We start from the raw sequence: 18,658 nt of genomic DNA on the forward strand, positions 1-18,658 counted from the left end.
TATTTACAATCCTAGCAGATTGTGATTTTAAATTATTTTCATATAAACACACAAGTTTGTTTCTAAACAGGAATGATAAAATAATAATAATTAAAAAAAGATTCTGTTTAAGGAAAGCAATTCCAACAAAAGGAGCAAAAATAAATATTTTTTTTCTTTTCAGTGTTTTTACACATAAAAAAAGCCTTTTTATCGTCTCTTCTTATTTTTATTATTAAAATTACTCAGTTAAATCTTTGCTTACTGGCTTTTTGACAAGTTTCCACTGGTAATTTGATGATTTGTCTTTATTGATGAGCTCCAAGCGATAGAGGTCAGAAGACCTCCCTGCCATCACCCTAATCTTTATCTCAATTCCAAAGATTTCCACTCAGATTAAAGTCAGGACTCTGACAGGATACCTTTGAAACATTAATATTACTTCCACTCAGAAGAAATGTGTTCAGTAAAAGATTACTGTTACTGAACATGTTTGTTATTATAAATATTAAGCTTCCTTCAGTGGTAAATAAAAAAATATATGGCCTGTACTTTTAAAAAACCCATCTAAATATATTTTTAAAAGTCATTTAAAGAAAAAAGAAAAAAGAAGTGGAAAAGAAACATTTTGAAATGAGTTTTGTCCAAATGAGTAATTTCATTTAAACGCTTGTGGAAATTAGTGAAAAAGACTGCAAACAGGACGGTCCAGCATCCCAAACAGAGCCGCAGACGTAATCCTGTACTAATCTCTGACAACACATCAAAAGGACACAAAAGAGGGAAAATAATACTATAACACTGTAATTATTGCTTACACTCAACATTAAACAGTTGGAGAGGGATTTCAGATTTGCATTGCAGTAGTTATTTCGAACAAAAACATGTCGGAGGGAACAAAGGGTTTATATAAAATGCAATGATTTATTTGTGTTTCTTGTTTGGAATTCAAAGCTCTGGAGATTTGGTCGAGTTCAGACATCTTTCTTTATCTGGATGCAATTTCAGATTAGAAAAAACAAACAGATGATGTAATGTGCAGCGTTGCTCATGCTGTCAAGTGCCGACTTTTTGTTTTAATTTGATCAATCTCCTGCAAGTTCATGTTTCAGATTTGGCTTGAAGCTAAAAACACAGTAATAATGTGGAGTTTGGTTTCCATAAAGTTGATGTCAGTAAACTAAACAGTAATTTGTGTCAAATGGACAAGAAGTTTATTTCACTTTGAAAAGTCCGACAAAATGTTCAAAAACTTTCGAAAATGATACAAAAATTAAAAATTAACTGTGTGAGGCCAAATTGTAGCACATTTTAAGACTCTTCTCAACAGATCTTGGGTATCTAAGGCAGGCTCCGGTGAGGGGAAGATCTGAGCAACATGTACACGTGGGTTGATTGACAACGTTAAGACCATCCTCCTGACTCTGATTGGTCGTTTCTGATCAGAAGCAGTGTGTTTCTGCAGACGATGGTAGGATCTCAAGGAAGAAGAGCTCAGCTTTGTCACAGATTATCTGTCTCATACTATCAGGACATAGTGACAGTTTTAACAAATTCGTGAAAAATATATTTTTATAAACATTACTTATTGCAGCTTTAATATAATCACTGGGCTTTCACCTAGTCATGGCTGAATATTCACAGATTCACTTAATCTATATATATTGCCATAAATATCAAAAGTCAGATATTTGAAAGAAAATGTATTTTGGGAAGCTGAAATACTGCACCACACCTTTGAAAGACAAAAATCCCAACTTGCTTTAAGATATCATACAAACAATAAGAGAACAAAAGAAGGACATAGAATAAAAGTCGATGGTAAAAATTTTAAGTTTAGCTGAATAAAGAGTCGTCAGCTGACTTTTAAAGTAGTCAATGCTGTCAATACCACAAAAAGACAAGAGAAGCATCTCATACAGTCAAGGTGTGAATATCTGAAAAGAGCGAACTCCACATTTACAACTTTTGAATCCGGTCTGAGGACCCAACCAGAACCTCTGGTTGGCTGAGGTTCAGAGTAAATATGTAAGGCTTTAGCGGGTCAAAGATATAAATAAGGAGCTTCACCCTGCAAAGCCCTAAAGATTAACAGCAACATGTTAAAGTGAACTCTAATAAGTACCTGGTAGCCAGCTAGAAACATTAACACAGGACTTATGTGTGTGTCCTCTGCTTGGTTCTAGTAAGAAAGTGACGCTGCAGAATAATGTAAATAAGAAGAAACAAAAGCATGGAGGACTTTCTCTAATCCATGTCCTAACACCAGCATTCTTAATTTGGAAATATTTCCCAAGTGAAAGAAAGAGTTTCGTACCAGCTGTGTGGTGCGATTGCTTAGAGACGTGCACTGACCAAACACAGCATCCAAGCTCCTCAGACTGGATGGGGCAGCTCAGTCTAAACGGTTAATTATCTCTTTAAATAAAAGCTCAAAGTTGCTTTGCTCATCAGTGAGTAAAACAATCAGTTTGACTTTGTATGACTTTGAGAATCATCCATTTGGCCAGCACAATACGGAGATGATTTTTGTAGTTAGCCTTTAAGTTTGCAGAGATCTCAGGGGGCATTTTGCAGAAACACTCTAAATTCTTTGGGTTTCTTGACCGCCACTTGGCAACTGAAAGTTTCAGCTTCCTCCACAGATTTTCTGTAGGACTGAGAGGCTAAGGTCACCTCTTTATGTGCCTCCTCTTTAGCCCCTTCTTTGTTGCCTTGCCAGTAAGACCAATACAAGACCCATCTTCACTGTTCTGGCTGAAGAAACAAAGTTTCTTCCTAAAAATCCCTAGAAGAAAAAATCTTCCACCTCCAAAGGCGACAGTATAAGGATCCACCAAACATGTTGGGCCGAGTTGGTCAAAAAGAACTCCTTTTTGGTCTCGTATAACTACAGTGCTTTATCCCAAGATGTCGCTTAAGCATTTAGACGAGCTCAAGACATTTAAGACAGGTTTTGATGTACATAGGCCTGTATCAATAGCAAATTTTGATGGACAATAAGTTGTTATTGCGATTATGTTGTTTTGAGACCATTTTCAAGCAATGTAATGATATCGCCAGAATAATGAAAAGTTTGTCCTCTCAAGACCAATAAACTTTAATTTTGTAAAAAAAGAAATAAACAATTTTTAACTCACACTGGAACTGGGGGATATTTTAAATAACCACATAAGTAAACAAAATGCCCAAAAACAATAAATAAAACAGAAATAAAAACCACAACTGAAGCAATAGATGTAACAGATTACAAAATCTGTCAACAAAACTGCCCTCCAAAAAAATATTAACCATTAGAACGGAAATTATGGAGCTTATTTTAATTTATTATGTGGTTAATTAACGTATTGCTTGTTGCATCTGGCTCTGATGTAAGCCTTCAACAGCAACAAGATTTTCATCCATGACAGCAGAGTGTGTCATCAACGGTTCGTTAGTGCTTTCACGTCATGAACAAAACTCTTCCATATGCAGCTACGGGCTAATCCCTCTTCGTCCTTCTGAGGTGAATTCAGTCTAAGGGTAACAGTTATTTTCATTTTGCATTTTAAGAATACTGTAAAAAAATTAATAAATCTGTAATGACTCTCAAGCTTTCAGTCTTAAGATATCAGTGTTGCTACAAATGACTTTACTCACAGCAACTTAGCAAATTACCAAGAAGAATGTTGCAACCTAAAACGAAGCAGTTCCTGTTTGCTGGCGCTAGAACGTCTTAACACAGCTTTTACTCGATTCCACGTTAAGTGGAATCGAGTAAAAGTCTTTTATTCTCCTATAGCAATAATATGAAACATTAGCTGATCTGAATCTATTCTCAACTGGATTATGTTTTTGTCTTTAAGCCATAGACACATAAGGATTGTCGCAGTGCAGCAAGTCGTGTTGACACGGTTAATTGTTGTCACCCATAAATAAAAAGGACACGTCACACCAGGCCAGTGCCGACCTCTGGACTCTGAAATAACTAAAACAGAGATGTATTGTTGTGATGCGCATTGTGCAACTTAAAAAAAAAACTGTCAGCAGCTCAATAATGTAAAAGCGAAAATGGTCTCAATAAGTCGTCTTTCTATAAGATACAGTGTTAAATTACAAGTGTTTTGCAGAACAATTTTTGTTCTTTTCACTACTGCCAATTTAATATAAAAGCTTCTGTTAAACTTGTCATGAGCATTTATTAAATCACCAAAACAAAGCGGAGAAGAGACTAATGAATGCCAATTTACTCAAGGAAAATTAAACAAACTTATAGGACAGTGTTTCTAATTTTATCAAGTATTAATATGCATGGTTGTTTCTCCAAGGAGTCTTATCAAACCTCAAAAAGACTTTGATCTTTGAGCAGTACATCCTGACAGGTTTATCTTCAAGTTTGAGATGTCATAAAATTTCCATTTGCACTTCCTTGGGGGAATTTTCCAACAAAGTAGTTCTAGAACTAGCTCAAAAGCACTTGTTTATTCATGCTTTTAATCACCCATGTGCTCACTTTAATCGCTAACAGAAGTAAATAAAATCTGCGTTCTAATGTCACCAACACTTTGCGAGGCCCAGAATGAAGAACAGCTGCTCTGTGAAGGTGTGTGGTAGATATAGTAATTGAGACCTCAAGCGTTCAACTTTTTGATTTAGTTTATCTTTTTATTATACAGATAATTTTTGAAGCTCGATAAAAGCTAAACAATGTACAATGTGAACTGCAGTTAATTTAACGGTTTTAAACGTTTCCCTCAGTTTAAACCTTCAAGACGTATTTCAGGAATTTAAAATGACCGCGACCAGCAGACTCATTTCTGCCACATGTAGCCTTCTTGGAATGCTTCTCAGCATCGTGACCTCTTTTTATCTTGGAAAATGACCCGACAGGCGAGTGACACCACGTTTAGTCAGGTGACATAAACTGGTAATCTGTGCTGCATCGCCATGGTAACATGCGTGCCAGTAAGTACTGGGGATGGCAGGGTGCGTCTTTTCATGGCTCTGCTACACCCATCTGACTCACTCATACACACACAAAAAAAAAAAACGCGCACGGCTGTCATCACAAAACCTGATTGCAAAACATCATTAGCAGTGCGCCAGACTCAGCTGGAGCAAACTGGCCATCAGTTTGAGACCCAAACACAGACTGGTCTGCAGATTGCTCTGTAGGGATAAAAGCTGACAGCTCAATTACTGTACGGTCCAAGCTTTCTTCATTTAGTTTCTATGGTTCATCTCCCTTTCGGTTTTCTCTCAGTTAACCTTCTGTTCCTCATCCAGTCTGTTAAAATCCGTATCTCAGCCAGCTGGCATCAGACCTGCCTCTACCAGGCACAGCGTCGGGCCCAAGAGGGCAAGAAGAACCGGGTCAGGAGACGCGTATACTGGAAGCAAAAAAAGGAATCAAAGGAGCATAGGTAAAGAAAAAAAATGGAATAAAAAAAATTTAAAAAACACACAACATGAACCGAGCTATAAGACGACCAGGTGTATACCAGGAGGTGACAGGTGGTGTCTCGCTTCTCTTTTGACTCTCTACTGTAGCTTAAACACAGTGATGCTTCTTTACTGATCCTTACTGCTCATCATGCATTCTTGTCTGCAGTTTTCCAAGTCAAGTCTCAGCTTGTATGAAAATGTGGCCCACTTCATAAAAAAGCAAATCTAAACAAGCTTGAGTGTGAAAGATGAAGGCAAAATATGCAAAAGATAAAAGATTAGAGCTTTCTACCCTTATCTGGTAAGCAAACCGTACCATTTCATCCCAGTGTATTTACATTTTACACCCGTAAAAGAAAGATTTTGGGCAGCTGTACCCAACTGCCTATGGTACCATACTGTCTTCGGGCAATACTTTAAAAAATGCAAGATCATGTTCAAATAACAGTTTTTCTACAGTCATTTAAAAAAGAGAAAACAGACTCGTCTGAAAACATAACTTCATGTTTCTTTTCAGTTTAAATGAAATGGGGGAGAATTTCTAATAATAACCTAATTAATTTTGTTCAGCTAAGTAATGGAAACTTGTTAAAATGGTGGCTTTATCCAACAGTGCACCATTATAGTATTACCACAGCAGCATTGGCATAACCAAACGAACAAACAGAAAGTTAAAGAGGAGCGGCAAAAGCAAATGAGCAGGATAAGCATTGCTTCCTAATAACTGATGGCGTCATCAGATATTAAGCTCTTAGCGTCTCATGACAGTCACACAGCAACAGTCTTCAGTCAGAGGCTTGCTCAGATTTGTTGTGTGACTGACTGCTGTCTGAGATCCTTCCTGCCCACAGCATCAACATGCTCAATGACTCTTTGAAGATACTTCCGCCGTATGAGTTACGACAATATTTAACTTTCCTGTGGGAAGAAAAAAGTCTTTTTGGATTGAATTGAATACTAGTTTGGGTATTTATAATGCTCAAAGGCATATTATTTCATCATAACTGTGCTGTTACCGTTACAAACATGACATCTTCTTTTCCCCGACATCATGATGCGTACCACTGACTGCTGTGTGTTAGTTTATTTACCCTGTTTGTTTGTTTTTTTTATTTCATGGATTATGGAGTTAAAGAACCATAAAAATGCTCACCTTTGTCTCTAATTAAATGAAGTTGTATGTCATTTTCTGCAGCTTTTATGTGTAATTTTCTATCCACCTAGTCTGGTTCTGATCTGGGGGCGAGTTGAGATGAGTCGTCCTAATTGAAGTGATTTAACCCTTGTGCATGTGAGGACTGAGGCAAACATAGAGGACTGCGGCAAATGATACAAGTTTTACGTGTGTGGGGTCGGTTGGACCCCATTTGTAAACACAAGGGTTAAAGTGCACAGCCAGGACAAGAATGCAGCTAAAATCCATAAAAAACAACCAAAAAAAAAAACATGTCTGGCTTTCTCAGCCTATTTAGTGTATGTATATTTTTACAGAATACAAAAAATATGAAGGGTTTATAGATTTTAGATTCAGCATAAAATTATTTTTATTTCATGTGTTGCTTGTAACAAAAATGCAGCTTTATTTAGGAATATTTAGTGCTGTGCAGAAGCTTGTATTTATTTATGAACACCCAAGTCAGAGGTCTGCAACTTGCAGCCCCGGAGCTTCACCTGGTTCGTTAAGCCGTCCACATCCAAAGTCATGATATTGGGCCACAAACATTTATTTAGTTCCCACATGCATTGTTCATTTCATACAGAAAAGAAAAAAATCACTTTTTTTTTTTTTTTGCAAGTAAATGTTTGTCTTCTCAACATAAATCAATCCATAAATCAAACAAATGACAGACATATTGCCAAATTAACTTTAAATCATTTAAAACCAGTCAAACTAAATATTAGAGTCTGGAATAAGAAGACTCTAATATTTAGAGTCTTCCGCTATGAGGAAGATGAAATGGGCTGAATGAGAAATTTTTAATTGTTTTAAAAAATCATCACAAGGCTTTCAACACTCTCCTGTGTTTAGCATATTGGGCTCAGTAACCAGGATCATGTGTGGCTATTTACTGTTATAAGACCCCAAAAGGTGGAATACAAACCAGCACAATAGCAGAAAAACATGTTAATTGCAATGTTTTTATTGAATATTATGATTATACTAGTTATGATTAATCTACTTTCTTTTCCAACATCTGCAATTCGATGTGCTGCTAATTACAAATTATTGAAAAGCTCTTTGTGTTTTTAGAAACTTTAACTGTTTGGAAAATTTTGCTTTCACAAACATATTGTTAAAATGTGTCATTACACTCTTTGTTATTAAAAAAAATCACATATCGTTATAAATGGGAAGTTTAACATTGAAGACTTTCAGCTATTTTCATCTGACATGGTTGTTTTACACAACTATTGAGGTCCCCAATCTTCATTTATTAGAAATATTAAATTAATACAGCATGATGCAAGTAAACTTGATTTAATTTTCAGCCATGGTGAAAATGGTTCCCTCAGGAGTAGCTTTTATAGATCTGTCTCTGAACAAAGGAGTGAACACTTTACATAGTACATGTCTAAATAAGCTCAGGACAAAGGTTTTAGAGTACAAGCAGAAAATCTGTGTCAAGGAAGATTTTTTTTTTTTAGCCAAAGAACTTCAGTGAAAACTTTGTCAAATGTTGTGGCTGCACTTTGGGTCAAGCTGCACCTAAAGCCTCAACAGTCTGAGTGATAAACGAGGTTTGACGCACAGCAGTGTTCAAGGTGGAGACCATGAACTTTGTACTGTGGCACAGTAAAAAAAATCTGATTAACACGGTTACATTCTGGTTCCTTTTGAAGCAGTACTGAACCCAACACCAAAAACTAGAAAATAATTTATGTTAAAGCTGTAGAAATTGACATCTTGGAAAAAATGTTATGAATAAATTCTGTAGTAAAATGTTTTACAAGAGTTTTTTGAGTTAGACATGGGCAAAATGAACTTAGAAGCTTAACTAGGATATTGTGTGATATTACCAACATTTAATGTGGAAAAATTCAAAAACATGTAAATAAAGATTTTACCGTTGATTAAAGAGAAGAGTATAAATCAGTTCTAAAAATTTAATCAAGCAATTTTATTATTATTTTAAATTCTAGACTAAATGATAATAATTTAAAACCCAAGTCTGCCAGGGTTACAAGTAACTCTATAGGTTTAACTGTGTAACAGTGTGTATTATATTACGCAGACAAGATCAACTATTTCTGTACATACAGAGTGTCAGAAATGTAGTTCCCTTTTTATATTCTGCACTTGTATGGGTCAATACTGTTGTTCTGCAAAGAAAAAAAATGATTCAGTCTTTCAGTCAGCCTGAATCATTCTGAATTGTTCTTTCAAAATTCCATTTTGAAAGAACGATCTTCATCCACATATTGACCTAATAAAGCGAACCACCTGCAGGACTCTGAGTAACACATGGAGTTTCCTCAGCCGTCACCCTGAACAGCAGCTTGATTACAGAGTCAGGAGAGATCCACTGAGTCTCAACCGAGTCGACTGAGCCAGTCAACCCACCGACAGACACAGAACAACAGACGTGTCTACACAGCAGGTCTACAGCAGGCCACAGGCTCACCTTGGGCTCCATGGAGATGAAACTATGGCGACCACGGCTCGATAAAGTTGATCTCTTGATAGTCCGACTGTGGAAGAAGTGATAGTGGTCTATGAGGTCCCCAATCTGCAAAGCACACATGCAGACATTAATGCATATATATCAGTATGTTATTTGTACATATTGATATGTTAAAGTAAGGCAGTGGTGGCATTTTTACTGGTGAACCATCTTGACACAATCAAACCATAGAACATAAATTTATTATTCCAATAAATTATATTATAAATGTCACCAGAGTTTTGGTACAACAGTGACCAAAGATACACATCAGAAAAATATGTAATTGAAACATGATATTGTGACCAAGTAGGACTGGGTGGAAGATATGACATTTAATAGTTTAGGTATTTTGAGACAGACATGATGGTTTGTATTTCCTTGATGTCAATTTCATAAATACAAATAAATACAAAGAAAAGATATTTGCTCTGGATAGATTTGTTTTTTTCTATTAGAGCAATTATTTTATGTAGAGAAAGTATTAATGACTTAATTGCAAAAAAGTTGATATATTTCTTTATAAATAATCCACATTTTCCTTTTTTAGATTACACATTGTCAACTAGAGATGTGCCAATCAGGTTTTTTCCTGCCGATTCCGATAACCCATGAGGGCCCGTCACCGATACCGATCACATTATTATTTTTTTATCATGAACACTACCGGTTACATTATGTGGAAAAAGGAACCATGAATTCACCTTAATTTAGACAAAAACTTGTTTTTAATAACTTTTTCCAAGAAAAAMACAAAACAGGCATTGTGGAAATTGTACTGCTATCAGTAATACTATCTTTAACAGACTGAAAACATATGAAGGCTCTGAAGAGGCTAAATAATGCAAAAAGTTCCTCTCAAGATTGCCAAAAAATTCAAGTATAAAACTTAACATTCAAAGGCAAATACAGGTTCCATTACAATAAACAATCCTGAGTTACTGCATGAAAACTTCCTGATAGCATGGCGGCTAGCTGATTACTGCTAGTTCTGATTGGCTGCTTCTGACTGAGCGGAGTAATTATACAGAACAGGGAGGAGATTGATTATTTTTTCAGAGATTATCTGTCTCATGTTAGGACGGCGAAAGTTTTAATACGCATGTAAAATTTACTTTTTAAAGTTAGATGCTGCAGCTTTAAGCAGAGGTTCGGTGTGAGAGTCACTACCAGGTGGAGCAGAAGCGGCGGCGCTCGGTCTGAAATATTACTACCTGTAGCTCGTAGCGGCGGTTCAACAGCGAGAGCAGAACCAGCGTCTTACGTCGCAGCTCGAAGACTTAAATAATTTTCCAGGTTATTTGTTTAGCTTTCTTACCGTCATGCTAATCTGTGTTTGTAGCTGTGCGCTGCTTTATCTGCTAACTGATCGTCACTCCATATGTCTTTTTTTACTGCAGTGAGCCTCGATGTAGCCAAACTCCGTCAAGTATGCCGTTGTTTTTATGCCATATTATATTCGTCATGTTGATGCATTTTGACGTGCTTCAATTTTCCGCCACAACACGCAAACTTCCCCATTCACTCAGTGTGTTATATTTCTACACGACATCACTTAGGATTTGTTGCTGCGCGCTTGCGCAGTGTGAAGGAAAGAGGAAACCAGCTGCACAGACAGGCTGCGAAATGAGATGCAGGTGATCGGTTTGTGTGATCGGCAAGAGACCGTGATCGGCGATCACCGATCATACACTTTTTCACGGAAATCGGCCGATTATGATTGGTGGCCGATCGATCGACACACCTCTATTGTCAACACTAAGGATGCAGGATATTATGAGATATTATGAAAACATTCGATAATATCTTAAGATCGTAGAAACAATACAAGTTGCAGTTCATAAATAAACAGTGTTTATCCCTTTCTGCTCTGCAAACGTAGACCAGAAACAGTCCAACCAGCTACAGGAACAAAATAATTGCTTTTTTCTACCACAAGATTTCATTTAAAAAGTTGATCCTGACTGAGGCGTGTAGTTTTTAACTCTTCATGACTTGAGCATCTTCCAAAACTTTTCATGCTGCTTAAAAAAAACTGGCAATACCATATTTGAAAGCATAACACATTGGCTACAATGTATTTCAGCACAGACAGTTGTTTGCGATATGCATACTGTGTACAGTGAACAATAAATGTGCAATATATTATGCAGCTGCTACCTTAGACAACATTATTCTACTGATAGTTCAGCTTTTAGTTGAAGAGCTGATCTATCAGTTACAGGCAGTAAAGGCAACTAAAGTCTATCCAACTGGACAAATGCACAGAGCGCGAATGCATAACATTTGAAATCTAATATTCTACCAAATATCCTGTCCAGGCAGTCCTGTGAGGTTGTGATGTAGTTTGTGCCTTTATTTGCCTTTGTTTAATTGACTAACAATGTCTGTATAATTTTATAACAATCAGAATCACAAGTCCCCATTTATTTTAGAGATCATAATGAGATTTTTTTCCCCCCCAAACCAGTTCAGATGCTAACCGGTGCTCCACTGGTTTCTGTGACTTCATAAGTTTCACCACAGCCAGTTTTGGCACTGATAAACTGGTGCGTATCTTGGCAAAAAGACAAAGCTGAGCAACAGAAAAGAACCACTTTCCATCTGGAAATCAGAGACCAACAACCACGTTAGAGAAACGTTTAACACTCCTGAGATGGTTTCCTCTTTGATTAGCCTAATTTAAGATAACAAACTGGAAAGCTGCCAGATTTTAGATTAATAAAAAGGTTGGATTAGTTCTGGCATAATGTCAGTTACATGGCTCGTGAATTTGAGTTGTTTATCTTGGTATATCATCCATTACTAGGTTTTATGTCACCTCATAGCTGCTATTTTTTTGCTAAATTAATGAGGTAGTTCCTAAGCATCATTAGTCTTGGACTGTGAAGTATTCACAAAATCAAATTGCTGTTTAAATGGTTTTGATAAAAATGGTGACATGAAGGCATCCGTTTGTGGTGCTCCGAAAACAGACAATGTGATTCCTGTAGATAAACTGACTGTACCCAGAGACACTCCAATGAATTGGGCTTGTGTCTTGTCATGTTACTCTAGATCAATCATTTCCATTCATCAGGGGCCACCATCATAAAGATCTAAGATGTCCCCCTGCAAACCTGCATCAAGTAATTGAATTCCTCAATGTGTTACCATGTTGTGCAGGAAACCCATTTAATTGATTCTGATGAGTTGCAGCAGCAGAACATCTAAAAGATGCCATTGAGAGTGGGAAGTTTCCACTTTTGTCCAACACCGACTCCATAATATCAAGTACGTAACTTGACTTTATGGAGGATCAGACACACTTCTCCTCGACTTCCTGGCTGTGAGTTTCTTCCGTGCTACAAAATGTGTGAAGGTCTGATTGGGTGCCTTTATGATGGTAATTTGTACAGGTGTGGATAAAGTTCTCCACAGTTGCAGCACACAGTGTAAGCAATTTATAGGTTTCTATGAGAAATGTGCTATGCAAGTGACTACCAAGAGTTAATTTAATGTTTATTATAATGTTTGTTAACATTTCTTGTTCCTAAAAGTTTAAAAGCAACTGCAATAAAAGGTCAGAGAAAAGGTGAAACCCGAGACAAAATGAAACACGACCTTTGAATGACTGTGGGGGGAAACGGGACAAATGATACACAGAAACAACAATGGCAGACAGCCGGAAAGCTGCTGTAAGGTGATTAGTTTTAATAATTGATAAAGACCATTCTGTCCTTCAGATGATCAAACTGTCATGGCTGCCAGGGGTCCTGTGGTGCATCGCTGCTCCACGGCAGAGATCCACCACCACAGAGTCCATTAGATCAGCTTTCAACTCCAACACCCGGCCGCATTTTCCAGCTTACTCTGAGAGGAGATGAGAAACAAGCAACTCCAAATAGTTTCGCATCTACACCCCTTAGCAAAGCTTCAACATGTCTTTATCGCCTCTCTTTTTTATAGCTAAAGGATGGAGTTGTCACCGTAGTTATGACAACCTGTGATCACAGGTGTACATGCAGGTACTTCTAAGGGCAACAGATGTTATCCAACTACAACAATCTGCTGCAAGTTCTCAATAGAAACAGCATAATGATGTGAGGGCTGAATGAGAGGGACAAAACGGAGGATTGTGGATACCCACCGCTTTGTAACCCTGACCTTTCCCCCAGATTAATTACATTTTCATCTCATCTGCAGAGTTCTCTAGGGAGCTCAACAAAACACGCACGTTGCCCAAATAAACAATGATGTAACAGCTCAGATAGTCAACTAGGAATTTAAACTTTAATCACATTACTGCTTTCCTTTTATGTCAAACAGGGGGACAATCACAACACAAGAAGCTGAGAAAATTACACACAAATCTACTCTGAATGATTCTGCCAGATTCAGATCAGGTTGCACCGATGGCAATTTGAACCCCAATTTGGCATCCTCACTTTGCCTTTTTGTCCTATTATCTGCCACCCTGTGTGGATCGATTATTGTTCTGATCACTTTATAGACCAGGTGGCTAATGAAATATGGTAGAATATGTTCACACGTCACCAGAATTGCAGTAAAAGGACAAGCTGCAGTGAGTCCAGAGCAGAAATCAGGATTTTAGTCGTGGACGGTTTTTATCAGAAGCAGAAAAGCTTCTGAAGAGAGAAGAGGTTTAGAAAGAACCGCTCAGTGCCACGCCTTGGAGGAACTTGTCTGATGACACAAGTAGGAAATGGATCTCAAAAATTAACGATCTCCAGAAATTCAACAATGGAGAACCAAAGCGACTGATTTTATCAATCTAGAAAGAGTGACCAAGTTAATTCTATTGATTTAGGGCTCCAGCTAACCACAGAAACAGTCACACTTCTAACGAGCAGTTTTCCAACCAAAATTAGTTCTGTAACCCAGCAACAACTCATCCAGGAGCTCAAAGATAAAGTCGGCAACATCCAAAGTGAAAGCGTTCATGACTCAACAATAAAACAGAGAAAAAAATGCATCTATTGGAGCTGAAAACCTCTGGTCAGCTGGTTACACGGGACACAAATAACTGTCTCAGATTTTTTTTTTTTTAAACCTGTCTCACACTTACTATATCTTCATGATCCCCAGTAGTGTGATGCAGAGTCTAGAGCTGCTTTGCTGCTCTGAAATATAAGGAATTTGCCTAATTATTGATAGAACTAGTAATTCTGATCTCATCAGAAAATCCTGGCCGTCCAGTGCTAAGATGGTGATCAGCAAGTTCATTTTGGAATGACTAAAGTAGAAAAATGACGTATCTGAAAAGGCCTCGTCATAGACCATCTTCAAAAAAGATGAAGTGGTATGACCTTAAACAGGCTTTTCATACTGAAAAATCCTACAAAAAACATTTCAGTGTGGTAGCAAGCAAAATCAAAAGAAATCTATGAGGGGGTAACAGGAGCTTCATTTTTTTTTTTGACTCACTTTATTTCAGCAATCTGTGTTGCCCATGACCAACTTCCTCCTAGTAGACTTTTATCAGAAGCACATAACCACTTTTCCTTTCAGCGGACTAGGATTATAGAAAATTACTTGATTCATCAATTTGACGTAGCAGTTTCCTTTTTTACCAAAAAAAGAACTTGGGTGCAAAACAACCAAAATTCAATGTCACAAAACTGTAATTGGGTGAAATGACCAGCACCATCTTCTGCCTAAGCATCAACAACAGAATTAAATTGTGAACAGAAACAAGTAGAGGTGGAACATAGTCCTTCACAAAACAAAATGAGAAGCACAGAAACCTAAACAGTACTGGTTTTAGAAAATGCAACATTTTACAACACAAATTTTTTTTTACTTTTTTTAAATCATTTTATCTTAAATGTTTTCTGGATTTCATTCTTACCTCCTCTGGGTTGTCAAGTTACCTTTTTGAGAAACATGAAGATTTTATTTTTAATGGAATATTCCTTTTTTTTTTTTAGACTGCATTTGTCTTCCCCAGTTTTTGGCAAATTCTAGAACCTCTTGTCCCTTAACCCAGTAACCACCAAACAGTCTGCAAGGCACATTCTGGAAGCCCAAAAACATGGGAAAAGGAAAAAAGAAAAAAACGCCCTGTACGAATCACCATCTTCAGTTGTTATTGATCCAAGCGTCTCCAGTCTGGCTCCAGGTTATGACCAACCCTCTCAATGCGATCCACATCCTCTCCCATCCCTGCTAAACACCAATTTGGACGGATATCCACGTCTGGGGCCTCATCAGCTGATTTAGACTCAATTTGAGCCAGTGTCTTAGTCTGGGAAGGGGGCTCCACAGCTAAGAGGATTACCCAGAATTCCCCAACGAGGTGCTCTCGTACTCCATGCCAACTCTTTTCATCCATCCGTCCATCCATGGTCCCAGCTTTCAGCCCCTCATTCTGTCATCTCTCAGTGTGTGCTTATCTTTGTCTGATTTCCTCTTCCCAACCCTGTAAAGAAGACCATATTGTCCCTGTGCAGCATTTTTTCCTTCCCATCCCCCTTTGTCTTTCTTTAAGCACTTGATCCCACTCCCAATTAAACCCCTCTCCTAATTTAGCATCCATATTGTTGTTTTATCCTTTGTTACAAGGAGCACTCTAGGCAGGTTTAAACTGCAAAAACCTGTACATTAACGTGAAAAATAAAACATAAAAACATATTCCAAAATTAATTTCACAGTGATATGAATGTTGTGCCGATAAACATGCTGAGGGTCGGCTATGACAGAGATGTCAGAGTTCACATCAAGCAACCAGAGCGTGCTGCTATCAATCCCATGGGAGCGGCTTTCAGCTGACCCCAAAATAAGGAAGTGAAGTGAAACTCTTGTCTATGAGGTGTCAAAGTCCAATGAGTGCTCCATATTGAGATGGAAATCAGGGCGAACGGCGGGGGTTGGGGGCGCCAACCCACTCTGCCGGGGAATTCCTATGTGCGGGGGGTTAGTATGGAAAAATTGGGAGCGTGTGTGTGAGTGTGTCTGAGAAAGGGGGTGCAGGGGGTGGGTAGAAGAGATTCAACACATTAGTTGCTGTCAAAGAGAGGGGATAAACGAGGCCATTAAGGCCTACTCTCTCCGGGAGTACGGTGGGTGGGCAGGCTGGGTAAGGTGGAGAGGGAGGGGATGGTGGTGGGGATTCAATAGCTGTTGACTAGGCTACCCCACAACAACCTGTCAGAATGCCCCCCTCCCTGTGCTGTCTGCACACCCAACACTGGCAAGTGCAGGCATGAGCTGCCCATGTATGATGGCGGTACTGGAGTGTGTGTGGGGTCCACATTTGGGGTTTCTTTTGTCGGCCACTCTTTCAACTTTGTCAAAACACATGTAGAAGAAAAGGGATAAAACCTCCCGACACCGACACGGCGTCCTGCTGTTAGTTACTTTCAGTTTTCCTTTTTCTACTTCTTTAAATATGTTGTTGGAAGTTATTTTCTACCACATTGTACAAAAGCCCCTTGCTTTACCGCATCAAATCAACTGAATGCTGTAGGGACTTGAACTGCAAATACAGGTGCAGCTTACCCAATTTATTCACGCCACTAGATTTAAAATTATGCTTTCAATCACCCAAAAAGTTTGTTACTGGTGCTAAATCATGCCGGCAGCTCGCAAAAGATAAGCCAAACAGCGTGGAGAGGATCAATTTAGAAGAAAAAAAACTTTGTTTTCATTATAAAAAAAAAACAGCAATACAAACATTAGCTTTATATAATTATTTATAATCTTATCATTGCTTGCCAGCTTTATGAACGTTTCCACTTGGATTGATGAGCTCCAAGTCTTTGAGGTTGGAATACCTCATTGCCATCACCCTAATCTTCAGTTTCCTCCACAGATTATCAATGCAATTCAAATCAGAACTCTGGCTGCACTGCCCCAAACCTGTTGGTCAAATCAAAAGAGGACTTTGAACCTAAATCTGGCCGGGGTATGAATAATTTTGGGCTTAACTCAAAACTGGGTAATTCAAATCTAGTAATCGATACCAATGTTGGATCAGTAACTTTTAGAAATTACACGCCATTTGTTGTAACATTTTAAAATGCTGCACTATCATTCTCACAACTTTTGCATAATAAGACGATTTGTGAAAGCACCCAAACAGTCATTTCACAAAGGGTTGAACCTATAAACAAGGAGTGCTACACTAAAAGTTATGTTGGAACATAATGTGCTTTCTTTCTATTAAAAAGTTCTCCCGTGGTGAAAAAAGTAGCTCTTTTTTTAATCCAAATTCTCCATGGGAACATCATCCGTTATCATCTCTCTCACACACACACACCCTGGCTGTTATATAAGCTGGATCCACTCCGGACCTTTAGGTGTCCAAGATCAAGAGCCAAGCAGCGCTGGCTGCTCTCACGTTTGTGTCAGGAGGAGCAAACACAGGAGACAGCTGTGAGCGAGGCTCAAAGCGAGTTCACTGTGTCTTCTGAACTAATCTGCGGAAACCCAGAGAGGAGGCACCTGTTGTACCATCCTGCTCTCCGAGTCTTTGTCCCCGCAGCTCCCCTCTCCCGATATGAGGTCCGGAGAGCCGCAGAAAGAGTTGGGAGAGGAGGTTTTGGTTCAGGTTCCGACTTGTGCCTCGTTTCAAATCTGCGTCCCACTCGCGTGAGTTGAAGCAAACACGAATGCACAAACACAACTCTGGCCGGGCGCAGTCTGTGACTTACCTGTCCCATGTTCCTATAGCCATATTTTTCCGCTATCCGATCGGCCACCTCGGATCCGCCGGCTATCCTCACTGCCCAGTGGTTCGTGTAAAGCCGAGCTTTGCACGGCGGGGACGCAAAGCCGAGATAGAGCGCCAGGACGCAAAGGAAGCTCCTTCTCCAAGCGGCGTTGTGGACCATCTTCCCCCCACTTTTAACCAGACTCTTCTTCTCCTCCTCCTCCTCCTCAGCCGACCAGGCAAACAACCAAACTTCTCTTCTCGCCAAGCAAGACTCTCATAGGAACACAAATATCCGGGATGAGGGGGGGAAAAAAGGAGAAAAAGAAAAACACTCCGAGGGAGAAAGAGAGGGGCAGAGGGGGGGAAAGCTCCGAAGAGGGGGGAAAAAATACACCTTATCTCCAAACCTCTGCTTTCCACATGGGAGAGTTGGAAGTTCGTGTGCCCTCTCACTCTGCTCCTCTCTCTCCCTCTTTTTTTTCCACGGAGGACGAGGAGGAAGTGTGTGCGTGTCTATGCGCCGTGCGTAATCACGCGCGAGTTGGTGCGGGTGTGCGCGCGCGCGCGGAGCTTCTCAAAGCTGATTTCTCTTCTCCACCAACTACTCGGATGTTGGTCGCTCAGCGCATCATGCTTTCATGTGGCGAAATGGCTACAGCGCCTCCCCGCAAATAACTGGCTGACAATCCAGAGAGTAGAAACAACTACAGCCGCGGGGTTTCCCTCCCAACTCCGCTGGGTCTTAAAGGCACTCTGTTTGAGGACGCAGCAGACGCAGTTCAGGCAGAGGGGGGGTTAATGCGGGACGGGGGGCAACTTCAAGGACTTTATGCAGCGACACCTCCCCAGGAAAAAAAGTGGAAAAATAAATAATGAATTAAAATAAAATAAAGCTAGAAGTTGTTCTATCACCATCGTATATATATATATATATATA

General features: G+C 39.0%; 1 protein-coding gene across 5 annotated transcripts in view; it reads right to left on the reverse strand.

Moving 5' to 3' along the window:
- pcsk5b (proprotein convertase subtilisin/kexin type 5b) overlaps positions 1-18,428 on the reverse strand; it is a 95,962-nt gene extending 77,534 nt beyond the window's left edge. For 3 of the 5 annotated variants that reach the window (XM_008418535.2, XM_017306826.1, XM_017306825.1), the window contains exons 1-2: positions 17,720-18,406; positions 9,027-9,131 (exon numbers count right to left, since the gene is read on the reverse strand). In XM_008418535.2, the coding sequence (XP_008416757.1) occupies positions 9,027-9,131; positions 17,720-17,899 (285 nt within the window). In that variant the 5' untranslated portion in view covers positions 17,900-18,406. Of the gene's footprint in view, positions 1-9,026; positions 9,132-17,719 lie in introns of all 5 variants that reach the window. The other 2 variants (XM_008418533.2, XM_008418534.2) reach the window with 2 other exon arrangements.
- Between the last annotated feature and the right edge of the window lie 230 nt (positions 18,429-18,658).

Source organism: Poecilia reticulata, linkage group LG9 (assembly GCF_000633615.1).
Source record: "Poecilia reticulata strain Guanapo linkage group LG9, Guppy_female_1.0+MT, whole genome shotgun sequence".
Taxonomy (NCBI): domain Eukaryota; kingdom Metazoa; phylum Chordata; class Actinopteri; order Cyprinodontiformes; family Poeciliidae; genus Poecilia; species Poecilia reticulata.